The 13,574-nt window shown below is 46.0% G+C and overlaps 1 protein-coding gene across 1 annotated transcript in view; it reads left to right on the forward strand.

The window, feature by feature from the left end:
- The window catches only part of TAOK3 (TAO kinase 3), a 141,940-nt gene extending 129,604 nt beyond the window's left edge, over window positions 1–12,336 (forward strand). The window contains exons 17-21 of the mRNA XM_067550123.1: window positions 736–939; window positions 6,585–6,824; window positions 8,317–8,529; window positions 9,969–10,151; window positions 10,937–12,336. Of these exons, the coding sequence (XP_067406224.1) occupies window positions 736–939; window positions 6,585–6,824; window positions 8,317–8,529; window positions 9,969–10,151; window positions 10,937–11,098 (1,002 nt within the window). The 3' untranslated portion in view covers window positions 11,099–12,336. The remainder of the gene's footprint in view (window positions 1–735; window positions 940–6,584; window positions 6,825–8,316; window positions 8,530–9,968; window positions 10,152–10,936) is intronic.
- The last annotated feature ends 1,238 nt before the right edge of the window (window positions 12,337–13,574 follow it).

The following is a 13,574-nucleotide window of genomic DNA, read 5'->3' on the forward strand; positions in this document are numbered from 1 at the left end:
GTGGTTCTGTCTGGGCCCAGACTGAGGGCGACCCCTGGAGGAAAAGCCAATCTGGATTGGGGAGTGTTTCACTACATACCTGAGGTTCTTTTCTGGAAGTCATTAAAGACGTTGGTACTGCCAGCCCTTGCAGGCTTTAAAGAACCATCCAGGCTGCAGGTGCTGCTTCAGACAGGACAAAGGAAGCCAGATCATGATCTTTCAGTAGTGCATGCTTCAGTGTTAACATCTCAACACAGGTTTCACTTCTGTATGTTATAAACTGGTTCAGGGAGTTTGAGTTTTCTTCTGTGCCATTCTTAGCATCAGGCACCATATAAATGCTGTGTAGTATCACCATCAAAGAATCACGAATAGAACGGCCGTGATTGTGAACTGGAATACAAGCTTTTCTGGCTTCTATTCATAGCTCTAACACTGACTTGCTTATGTATGCTTTGGGCAAGTCGTTTGTCCCTGGATCCTCATATATAAAATAAAATTCAGCCATGGTGTGAGGGATAGCATCTTTAAAGCATTTTGAGATCCTAGGCTGAAAGGTGCTTACCGGAGTGCAATGTATTATTCATTATTACTACTACTGTTACTAAGTAGGTAAAGGGTAGTGGCTAGTCACATGAGTGTACCACTAACATCTGTCTCCAGAGGGTTCATGTGGGCATCACCAAGATAGGCAGATTGGTCCTAAGAAGCGATTTGTTTCTTGATCGTTTATTTGTGCATGCACGTGCCCAGGAGATGAATGAGGACCACAGCACACCGAAAAAAGAGAAGCAAGAGCGAATATCCAAACACAAAGAGAATCTGCAGCACACACAGGCTGAAGAGGAGGCCCATCTTCTCAGCCAGCAGAGGCTATACTACGACAAAAACTGCCGTTTCTTCAGGCGAAAAACCATGATTAAGAAGCACGAGATGGAGCAGCAGCACATTCGGGAGGTATGTCACTCTTCAATACTTGGTGCTTTTTAACCTTTCACTAGCTGGACTGTGTGATTAGTTTAGTTCTTAGCTGTGTTCTTCAGGCTGTAAAGCAGTGGTCCTAGAACTGGGGGGTGTGACTGACTGATGATTCCCAGAACTCTTGCTGGTTACCTGATACTGGCTCTTCTTGTTTCTCATTGCTAAATTGCAGGAAGGGCTAAAAATACATGAAACGTTCTGGCTGTTCATTTTCCAAGTAAGCAATTGCTGTAGTGGCAACAAGGCTCCTCTTGCTAGTGCAGGGGTTGGGGCAGGTGGCTCCAAGGGAAGATACTGAGTTTGGTAGTCTGGCTTTCTTGAGTGGAAGACATCTACTTGGTCTCCTTGACATGGAATTTGTTGGGTGACCCAGCTGGACATCCCTGGCAGGAGACCCAAGAGAGTCAGCTGCCATGTGTGCCAGTCTTGTCAAGGATATCCATGGGAGACGTCTGTGATACACACACGAGAGCAGTAGCACAATTGAGTATTTGTCATGTGACCAGTTTTTACTCAGTTGGATTGGTTAAGAACATTCCAACAGCTGAAAGTAGATGTTAAACCCATAAAAGGACAGTTAAAAAAAAATACTAAAGCTGCAAAATCAAGCACTCAGAAATTAGGAAATGGTAGTATTAAGGTTGCCTGAACAACCTTAACATAATCCCTCATGTGTATGCAGTATGATCGTCTGTGATCATGTAATTCAAAACTATTTTTTCCACAGGACCTATGCCCCATTCAGTGCACAGAATGGACTTGCTCTGGGATTAATCAGGATTAAGTGGTAAGAGGCTGTTGATTTTGTTCCTGCCTCTGCCACAGAGGTCCTCTGTGATTGGCAGGTCACTTACGCCAAACTTTTCATAGATGGTCATTAATTGTGTGTTCCTTATTTTCTGGGTGCCTGACTTGTGACCCTAGGGTCTGACTTGCAGAAGTGCTGAGCACTCACAACTGCAACTGAAGTCAATGAGAGCTGTGCTTGGAACATAAAAAATACTATTCAATGCAAATCACTTTGAAAAATCAGGTCCTAGGCATATCCAAATGGGCACCCAAAATTAGTAGATGCTTCTGACCTTAATCTCTCTGTTTCAGTTTCTCAGTTGTAAAATGGGAATAGTATCAACTCCTTCTCTCACAGGGGTTTTGTGAAGCTTGATTAATGTTTGTGAAGCACTTGGATGAGCAACTTAGAAAAGCCCATGAGGAAATTAAAAATTCTGTCTTCAGAGCAGGGACTGAATAGTGTGGTGTAAATAAGGTCTGGGACCACACATTGAACAAGAAGACAAACTCCTTAAGTGAGCACTATCCATCCTGTGCACTGAAAGAGGCAAGGTCCTGTGGAAAAATAATATGTCATCATGAAATGAAAGACTGTATCATCATGCAAATGCACAAGTGGACAGAATTAAGGTTGCACAAGCATTTCCTAACTTTTGAATGCTGCCTGTCTTTGTAATCCTGATGTTCTGGTAACATTGTATTTTTGTGTGTGTGATTTCCTAGGGTTTTAAAAAAGCAAACAGAAAAAACAAATTCCATCATATGTCATCATATTGACATGGATCATCAGCAGAGTTGGAACATGCAGATGCGTAGCATGGTCCTCTGTCACTTGACTTAATAGAGTAACTGATAGCAGTAGTGGGTTGTCATCCTCTGTGGACCAGCACTAAAGGAGGGTGGGACAATTTTCCAGTGAGTTTCACAAGTATTTGCTGACAGCAGAATGGTGAGACATGGAAAACTTCATCCCAGATGGCTAAAGCTTGTCGTCTGTGCTTTAAGCAACTGAAAACAGGTTCTTCTAATGAGACGTGTCAGGCAGTCACACAGAGGTTGGCAGGCATAGGTAAGCAAATCTGTATCCACACAGATACGTATGCAAGCCAAGATTTTCATCTAAGACTGGTAATTCTGGGTGTCTTGATTTTTGGGTGCCCAACATGAGCTGCCTTAAAAGGAGCTTGATCTTCCGAGGGAAAGTGCTCAGACTCTGTGATACTCAGGCCCCTTTGTGGAATCTCACGTTGGACACCCAAAATCACAAATTGTTTTTGAAAATCTTGGCCACTTATCTTGGAACATTAAAATAACTTCACTTATTAGTGAGGTTTTCGTTTCATGGCAACAGCAAGGGAGTGTGTGTAAAATGGGATATTTCCTTTCATTTTGGACTGGCTGGAACTAGAATCCAGAACATCAGAAGGGGTGCGATCCATTTTTGTTTCTTTCCTAAGGGTGCCAGGTGAAGATTTTTGACATAAAGAATCACTGATTCCCAGGCCTCAAGTACTGAGTGCTTTAAATCCATTAGATCCTTTCAGATAAGAGTGTTAAAGGACATCAGGATCTCAAACAATTTGGCTAGTGACCTTGGCCATCAGATGCGCTTCGGTTAAATTTAGGCACTGCGTACTTTGCAGTACAGATTCCCTGCCAGAGATGAGCCATGGCTTTGAACCTGCTTTTCTTTTCCTAGCTTAAAGCTGTCACAACTGCTACACTACGGGCTGATACACCTATGTTCATTACAGGTGTGATGTGTAGTGTTAGTGGTATATAAGCCATAGTGTGGACACTGTTACACCAGTATAGCTTATTTCACTTCTTGAACTGGAATGAATTATGCTGGTAAAGCCCTCATCTGGAATACTGTGTGCAATTCTGGTCTCCCATATTTAAGAAACATGAATTCAGACTGGAACAGGTGCAGAGAAGGGCTACTAGGATGATCCGAGGAATGGAAAGCCTACCTTATGAGAGGAGACTCAGAGAGCTTGGCTTGTTTAGCCTAACCAAATGAAGGCTATGGGGAGATATGACTGATAAATACTAGGGTGGGGGAGGAGTTATTTAAGTTAAGCACCAGTGTGGACACAAGAACAAATGGATATAAACTGGCCATCAATAAGTTTAGGCTTGAAATTAGATGAAGGTTTCTAACCATCAGAAGAGTGAAGTTCTGGAACAGCCTTCCAAGGGAAGCAGTGGGGGCAAAAAACTTAGCTGGCTTCAAGACTGAGCTTGATAAATTTATGGAGCAGATGGGATGATGGGACAGCCTACAGTAGCATGTAGTCTATCTGCGACTGCTAGCAGCACATAACACACCCCAAGTGGCTGGTGATGGGAAAGTAGACCGGGAGGGCTCTGAGTTACTACAGATAATTCTTTCCCAGGTGTCTGGCTGGTGGGCCTTGCTGACATGCTCTGGGTCTAACTGATCGCCATATTTGGGATCAGGAAGGAATTTTCCTCTGGGTCAGATTGGCAGAGACCCTGGAGTTTTCTTGACTTCCTCTGGAGTATGGGGCACAGGTCACTTGCAGGTTTAAACTAGTGTAAATGGTGGATTCTCTTTAACTTGAAGTCTTTAAATCATGAATTGAGGACGTCAGTAACTCAGCCAGAGGATGGGGTCTGTTACAGGAGAGGGGGGGTGGGGTTCTATGGCCTGCGATATGCAGGAGGTCAGGCTAGATGATCATGACGGCCTTAAAGCCTATGAGATAGCCCAATCCCTTTTATCATGTCTGAATTGTATTACTCTATCGGGTCACCTAGTCCATTCTCCCAGGGCAGGATTGTTCCCTGGGGGTGTGATTTTCAAAAGCTCTCATCATAAGCCTAATTTTGCTCTCACTTAAGTCAGTGCAGTTTTACTCCAGTGCTTTGTCCTATCAAATGTACGGTAAGTGAATCAAAGGATGGAGTTTCCATCCTTCTGTTTGGGTGACTGTGCCACAGCCTCATGGAGTTCCCTACAGGGAAAGTCTTTCTGATGCTCAGCCTGTAGTTCACTTTGCTGATTTTTTGTCTCATGGCTCCTAGTTAAAACCCAATGGAGAAGTGATGTCCCCCTAGTGAGCGAAAAGTCAATGAATTTTCCCCTCCCTCTCTTTCAGCATAGGCTAATTATATCTGTGTCACTGCCTCCATCAGTTGCATACCCCCAGACGTTCATAGCCTGGGGAAGAGGAAGATCTCTGTCTGGATCTGAGAAGGGGAAGGGAAAGGGACCAGCTATAGAACTTTGGAAAATCCTTTGTCTGGGCAGATATCCTGCTCAGTTCCAGGCCCCAGGGCAGAACAGTCAATGGCCCCCTAGAAAGGGATGGCTGAGGTCCGAGTAGGCTTCCACTGGAAGTTTTTACTTATTTATTATGTGCCATGCAGGTTCCTGGGCAGCTGAGGCAGAGGTATCTGCTACTCAGCTTCCCAGGTCCTTTGGACTTCCCAGGGAGATTGCTGCTGAACCGGGGAAGCTGAGTAGCAGATACCACCTTCTCAGCCTGCCTGGGAACCTGCATGGTGCATAATAAATAAGCTCAGCTCAGAGGAGGGGCAGAATGGAAAGAAAGGGATGTGGAGAAGAAGAGGCTATGTATCTATCCTCCTATCTGGTGAGGCCCCTGGGCAGTTGCCCCATTTGTCCCCCCTACCCTCCTCCAATGGGCCTGATTCTAATCTTAGTTCAGATTTGGCTTGCAATGCAAATTTTCTGGCACTGATGTTTAGAAGTCCAGCAGGATGCCGGCTTGCACAAGAACTCTGTGTTGGCTCTTGCTGCAGCGGCTCAAAGGCTGGGACTTCACTATGCTAGGCACTCAACACACACAGGAAGAACCAGTCCCTGCCCTGATGACCTTACAGTGTAGTGCGAAGCACAGCAGCAAGAACTGGGCTTCACCAAACTAAGCTCATAGAATGGCCACCAGATATACATTAGATGGGAGTAACTAGTAATCTGTGCTGAGCTGAGCCCGATTGATACTGCTGACCTCATGTGAAAGCCTCTGGAGCTCACAAATACCCTGAGGCAGAAATATTAGCTGCAGTCTGTGGAAGAGCTGGGACTAGAATTGATGGTCTGTCCTAGCTTAAACTCCATGCATGTTTGCAAGGCCACAGGGTGTTGTGTGGCACACTCCATCCCAGTGTGTGCACACGCTCCAGTCACATGGATCCAGGAGCATTTTGAGCTTCTGCACAAGCTCTCGCAGCAGGGCCCAAAGTGCGCTCTCTGCAACAGCTGGCAGCACGGGGGTATCAGAACTGATCAGCCTGGCCTAGGCAGTCGTCCTGCTAGGAATGAGTGGAGATACCTTCACTCCGGGCACCCTGCAGGGTATATATGAATGTGCTGACCTGGCAGGCAGGCACCAGCACTCAGGAGCCCCCTGGAATTTCTCGTTTCCTGAGCATGCATAGGGTGTGTTCAGATATGATCTACTACACCGGTGTATGTTGCAGAGCATGTTGCCCGTCAGCACCACCTGCTGGATACTTGGTGGTAGTGAAAAGATAGCAGCCAGATATGGTGAGGGTTAGAGGCAAACTGGGACTAAGAGGGTTAGGAGCACATTTGTTCTGGGACCTATCTTTTGAGATGACTCCTCTGCTGTTGGTACTGCATGTGTCTTGGCAGCACATGCAGCTCTGCAGAAATGAATGGGGTGACTTGTCATGCCTGTCATGGCTGCCCATGTGCTCACATCTGCTGTGTCTGAGCACGAAGAGATTTGCAGCACAAGGGAGGATGAATGTTGCTTATTTGCTGAGACTGCTCCTTCCAGCCCCTATCTTCTGTTGTCCTGTGCCTTGTGCAGGAATTAAACAAAAAGCGGACCCAGAAAGAAATGGAGCACGCCATGCTGATCCGGCACGATGAGTCGACGCGCGAGCTGGAGTACAGGCAGCTGCATACGCTGCAGAAGCTGCGGATGGACCTGATCCGTCTGCAGCACCAGACTGAGCTCGAGAACCAGCTGGAGTACAACAAGCGGAGAGAGAGGGAGCTGCACAGGAAGCACTTCATGGAACTCCGGCAGCAGCCCAAAAACCTGAAGGTATTGGAGATCTTCATTTTCTTCAGCTACTTTGCACCCAGTCCCTCCTTTTTGCTCTCTGCCCTCTGGCATGCCCTGAACGGCCTCTCTCATCCTTCACCACACACCCTCCCCGTCAGGCAGCCCCTCCTCCTGACACTGGCTGACTCCCAGCTGCTCTCAGTCCTGAGTTGGCCTCCTGGGCCTGGTGTATGGGACAGGGGAAATGTTGTTTCTAATAAGTAAATTGCCATGTCAATGTAGGTAGCTATATAAATGTTTGATTGTAATACTCAGTTGACAAGACATTAAAGAGATTTTCCTCCTATCAATCTGTCCTTTTTCAGCCACTCAGACACACATGTTCTTAAATCTCGGTATTGAATCTATTGGTGAAAAGTTCTAGTGTTTCCTTGCTTCTGAAGTTAGCAAAAAACTAAATAAATAAGGGTGGGCTGGTCCTTTGATGCATCCTGCTAAAGCAGCTGCTGAACAGTTAGAAACCCTCTGAGCTGTTCTTGCAGCTTTTCTTTGCAGCTTTTCGGAGTGGTGGGTGAAGAGGCATGCATCTTTCATTCCCCTTGCCATTTTCTTTCTTGCGTTTTCAAATCCTGTAGTGTTGTGCAGGTGAGAATTGGGTTTGGAGTCATTTCTGGGATAGAAAGATGGGGAGGATTTGAGGAGCAAAGGCACATGGTTGGTGGGTCATTAAATATGATAACTGACCCATGGAGCAGTGATTGTAAAAGAGAGAAAATGATCTAGGGTGACTAGCATCTAGTGGATGCTACTGGTTAAGGCCCTTATTCAGCCACACACTTAAGCACATACTTAATTTCCATTATCTTCTATGGGGACTTAAAGTTGATAATGTGCTTAAGTGCTCTGCTGAATAGAGGCCTAAGTCAGAAGCCTCTTCCCTCTCAGAAAGGGAATACCGCTTGTATTAGTGGATCAGCTAGTCACCTTTGTAAAACAGTGGGCATAAGGTGATGGAGAGCATGGCAATATGTTGGCTGATAACTAGCTGTCTCCAGGGCTGGATTTCCAATTAGGCACAATAGGCACATGCCATGGGGCACCAGTGTTCTAGGGGCACTTAAACAGCGGTGGATTACCTGCACAGGTCAACAGGGCCCGTTCCCAGGGCCCCTGGCCAATTTGGGGGCCCCGCACGAGCACTGGAAGTCTGGTCCCGCCCCCTGTTCCTCCTCTTCCACTTGAGGCCCCGCCCCCTGGCCATGTCGGCAGCTGGAGTCCAGTGATGATGATATTCCGCCCTGCTGGTCAAACTGGTCACCCAGCTCCTCCCGCCCCCCCCCCCCCCCCACACCCCCACACCCCCAGCAGGGGAGTGCTGAAGATGCTGTGCCTAGAGACATGTAAGGTGCAAATCTGGCCCTGACTGTCACTATCCTGTTTGTGCTTTGTTTTGGATGTACCATAGCCTTGCCTGACAGCCTTCTCAGTACCCAAAGCCCTCACTTCTTCATGTTGTCCCATTTCCCTGCAGGCTATGGAAATGCAGATCAAGAAGCAGTTCCAGGACACATGCAAAGTGCAGACGAAGCAGTATAAAGCACTCAAGAATCACCAGCTGGAAGTTACTCCAAAGAGCGAGCACAAAACAATCCTGAAGAATCTGAAAGATGAGCAGACGAGGAAGCTCGCCATCCTGGCAGAGCAGTACGAGCAGAGCATCAATGAGATGATGGCCTCACAAGCCGTAAGTGCAATCCAGAACTTCAGATCCTTTTGGTGAATGGGCTATGCCAGGATTCGTGCCCGCAGTGCAATGTGGGCGTGAACATTAGTGTAGTGCAGGGGAGAGAGCCAGGTATAATGTGAGCAGCTCCTGTGAAAGCTTCCCCTCCCATCTCTGCTAGTGCACCTCACTCTTAAGCTGCATGACCCGTTAGTCCCCACACAGCTTTGCCAGTGCACCTCTGCTTGACATGAAGAGCCCTTGCTTTTCTAGTCATGGGCATCTCCTGTTCAGTCTGCCAGTCATGCTGAATTGTGATAGTTTATAGGGTGAGAATCGTTGTCAACTGGGTATCAAATAAAGACACTCAACGAGTTTTGCTTCTGACTTCAGTAAAGTCCTCAGATGTCTCCTGCATGGCAGTCTTTGCCCTTACCACTCTGCTGCTCAGATGCCTAAGTTCACAGTTAAAGAGTAGGCATCTTCCCTAAACTGCTGTGCAAACGGCATACACAGTGTGTGAAGTTCAAATTCACCCCTTTCCAGAGATTTGCCTTCAACAAAGAATACAAAAATCTTCTTCCAAGGCATGAATGTGGCTAGGATTCGTCCCTCTGTGCTGCTCAGCCCACATCCTAGATCCTCAGTGCCCAGAGAGAGACTCCCACTCCACTTGCATCCAGGTGTGGTAATGAGCCACCTTGCTCAGTGCGTTGGTAGAACCCACTTAGCATCTTTCAGTGATTAGCACCTGTATGTGGAGTGGGATGTTGGAGGTAGACACTGCAAGCCTCTTGCAACAAGTAACTGTCCCAATTTGCCGAATGGGAACAATAAAATGTGGATTTGGAAGTCCACTTAATGGAAGAACTCTTCCAGCTTATTCTGGGCCTTTGTCCTGGTTCTCTCCAGCAGTAGGTGCCCTCACTTTCTCTGCTACCCAAGGTATTGAGGCATTGACAACGCCCAGCCCTGTCTATGTGGGGCTCCCAAACACACAGTATTTCTCTGACTTTCCCTAGCTATTGTTAATACAACAAGCACCTGTTCTTTAGCCAGCAACAATCCCCCTTACCAGCCATCATCAGTGTTCGTCGCCCCCGCTGGCAGGGTTAGCAGTAGTGCTGCTGTCTCAACAGCGGATTTTGAAGTAGTGCTTTCGGCACCATGCCTCCACCAGTGAGCAAGTGGATCAGTTCCTTTCCACAGCCCAGCCCTATAAATCCAGGGGAGTGTCTAAAACCAGACTCTCCAGTCTGCTCCCACATGCCACTGGAAAGACAGACATTTGTAATACAGACGCCACTTTCTGCCAACCAGCAGCACTTTTCATGCTGGGATATGGGTCATGTTTCGGTGCAAGGTCATCAGTGAGTGTAGGCATGGAGCAACACATTCCCACCTCGCAGCAGAGCAGGGAAGTAACTGAGTTGACATTTTGTTTTGGAACAATCTTGCAGCTACGGCTGGATGAGGCTCAAGAAGCAGAATGCCAAGCCCTGAGACTGCAGCTCCAGCAGGAGATGGAGTTGCTGAACGCGTACCAGAGCAAAATCAAGATGCAGACGGAAGCCCAGCATGAACGAGAGCTCCAGAAGCTGGAGCAGAGGGTGTCTCTGCGCAGGGCCCATCTCGAACAAAAGGTACGTTTCAGACCTGCTGCCAGGCAACATCTGAATCACTCCATTGTGAATCGCATTCGAGCAGTCCTTGTGACTAGTTAAATCAATGCCAAGAACTGAAAGGTTAAATAGAATGGATGTGCTGAAGGAAATTTGGGCAAATTTCAAAATTAATAAAAAAAAAAAAAAAAAAGCCTTTTTCTGGCATAGGTAATTCACCTGTAGAACCCGCCTGCCTATTTGTTGAGGTGCATTTTCCTATGAGATTTCTTAGAGAATCACTCATTTAAACAGGTAAGGATAGCATCTGCAGTTAGCCCTTGTAATTTTACTGTTGGGGGTTAAACAATCTTCATGCTTCAGGGCTGAACACCAGCTGCAGTCAGGAAGAAATCTGCCCCACATTATAATATTAAACGACTCGGTGCATTTAGGAGGTTTAAGTATTGGCATTGGTAAGTGCTGGAGGCAGGATACCAAATTACATAATTAGTCCTGGAGCTGCTCTCGTGAGGTGGTCCCCAGGCAACAATTGGATTGTCTGTTCTGGTAGAGAGGCCAAGGCCAAAGCCAACGCTAACCAAGGTGTAGGACCATGAGGATCCTTAGCAATTCTCCTTAAGCCCCCTTTCCATCTTGCACATCCGGGCTTCTCACTTCATGGGACACCAGATGCTGCTCTTAAGTCAGCCAGCAGGGGGTCTCCCTATTGTGGTGGATGCCAGGCAGCTGGTAAAGCTGTTACCTAGGAGCTTGCTGTGCTGTGAGGAGCTGGCTAAAGAGGCTGCTGATTGTGCTTGTTTTAGATTGAAGAGGAGCTGGCCGCCCTCCAGAAGGAACGCAGCGAGAGGATAAAGTTTCTGTTGGAAAAGCAAGAGCGAGAGATTGAAACGTTTGACATGGAGAGTCTGCGAATGGGCTTTGGGAATTTGGTCACATTAGATTATCCCAAGGAGGACTATAGATGAGATTAAATTTCTTTTGCCATTTTCAAAAAAAGCAAACAAAAAAAAATTATAAAAAACCAACATTCCCCATGTTAACGGGCGTGCTCTCTCTCTCTTTCTGTCTCTTACTGACATCGTGTCGGACTAGTGCCTGTACATTCTTACTCCGTCAGGGCCCCTTCCCCTGCGTCAAGTGCCAGTGCTGCACAGCTCCTGGCAGTCTGTTTTCATAGTACGTCACAGTATTGATGTCTCTGTGCAATGATGAAAAATGTTTCAGTGAAAGCTTTGGAGACAATTGTAACGAATCAAACAAAAGTGGATGTATGTTGCTTTTGAGCAATCACTCATTTTACCACCAATCAATGAAAGTACAAGCAAAAAAAAAAACCAACCCTATATATGAAAACCCAGGGGGAGAGAGACGAAATCCGCAGCCTTACCTTAACTAGCTGCTGCATAATTTTATTTTATTTTTATTTTTTTGGTATTTATTCATCAGGAATAGTTAAATAAAAAAATTTATTAAAGATTGAGAAATTTGATACATTTTACAGAAAAAAAATCTTAATCGTGATGTACATATCAGTGGTGACATATTACTTTTTTGGGGGTGGGGGAGGGAATGGGGCGGGGTGAAGAGATCTTGTGATTTTTTTAAAGAACCATGCTGGGTGAGGTAGGGGTTTGACCTCAGTCTTCAGCATATTCTTGATTGTATCATAATCATTTTCTGCTGTTGCAGAGAATGTGAATACACTTAAATGAGCCCACAGGATCCCAGTAGCACAAATTGGGCTTTGTCAAATTGTGTATTTTGTGTATAGAAGGAATTTAAGGAGAGCTTTTACTTATTTTCATATTGTATTTTAACTGTTTCTCTGATCAGAATTTTTTTATTCCTTCCCTCCTTCCTCTCGGTATCCCCAGCCACCCCACCCCTGGACTTTCCAGTTCAGTATTTGGAGTTCAACACTGTCTCTCAGTCAGATCACCCTGATCTCTTTATTTTCTTTTTTCGTCCCTCTCCCAATCCTACTCCCCTCCCCAGAATCTTGGTCATAAATACTGCATTATTCACACTTTCAAACTGTGTATTTTCTTACAATAAAAAGCGGTAAAAAAAAAAAGGCTTTACCTTCTCTTGCATGCACTTTAAAAAAACAAAAACAACAAAAAACATTTTTCAGGTTCCAAGGAGAGCATGAATAACTGTCAGAGCTTTTAATTATATTTGTAAATAAAAGTGTTCATCACAATGCCTCGCTGTCTCATTGTAGAACAAGGGACACTCGCCCACATGAAGTGGTTAGCCATTAACGGCCTTGCCCCTCCTCTGATTTCCAAACAGCAGCTGAAGGCGCTGTGTCATTTAATGTCCAGTTAATGCTGCCCTTCCAAGCCTCTGCATTTGAAGCCTCAGAGCAATCTCTCTAAGGAATCTGTTTGACTGCTCGGAGCGCAGTCCGCTTGTGATGCAGCTGGAAGAGGTGGTGCCAGCTCAGCCCAGACTCTCCTGCAGTCCAACATGGGGATGGATGGTTCTCTCTCCACGGCAATGCCCATATAAACCCATCTGCTTACAGCAAACATGTCTTTAAGTGACCATGTCCTCCGTTCCCCCCCCCCCCCCCCAACAATTTGTGAATGTGATTTCTCTGTCATTCTTCATCCTGCTGCTACCTGAGGGTGGATTTGAATGACTGAGCTAGTGGTTCTCAACATTTTTTTGGAGATCACAGTGCAATAGATGAAGGGCCTGACCTGGCCTCCCTTCCTAGGTAGAACCCTCCTGCCTCTTTGCTATACCCTGGCACAGTTACAATTACTTACTTTTTTCTTTCCAGTGTGTTGCTATTCTTTTTTTTTCCCCCGTCTGGGGGAAACCGAGCTAATACTAATGTGTGCTGCTAGGTGCACTGCAGTGCAGCCAGTCTATGCCATTCAATTCAGGCCTGACTCTGTTCAGTTTTGCTAATATACTTCCACTCTTGTGTATTCAGTAGTGGGTGCTTCATTTTGGCCTGAAACAGAAGTTTATATTATTGATACTACAACTAGCAGTGACTGTAATATACATACAAACTGTTTCCACCTACTCTCACAGCCCTTACACTGGGGAGACGGGCACCTCTTCCATTCATAATGAGAATGAGGGAGAAAATTCTGGCAGAGACTAAAAAGTTTGCAGCCCTGGAATGAACCTTCCACCTTAGACTCAAAGGCCGAGATCTTCCTCTGCTGTTAGTGAGCATTCCCATGTTGAAAGTGGTAAAGCCATGCTAATTAGTATCAGCTGAGGATCTGGCCCAAAATGCTTAGACAGGCATTTTGTTTTCCACTGGTAAGTCCCTTTAAGTGCTTTACATTTATATCTCAGATGGGTTGTTGGAGACTGCATTAAAGGCTGGTGGAATAGCTTCTCTGTTCCCAAGTGAAACTGTAACTGGTGATGCATCCTGGTTTTTTTCCACATTTGATGCTTTGATCATGGCTT

The sequence above is a fragment of the Emydura macquarii genome, unplaced genomic scaffold (genome assembly GCF_026122565.2).
Source record: "Emydura macquarii macquarii isolate MOO-44397 ecotype Brisbane River unplaced genomic scaffold, CSIRO-AGI_Emac_v2 contig_1254, whole genome shotgun sequence".
Taxonomy (NCBI): Eukaryota; Metazoa; Chordata; order Testudines; family Chelidae; genus Emydura; species Emydura macquarii.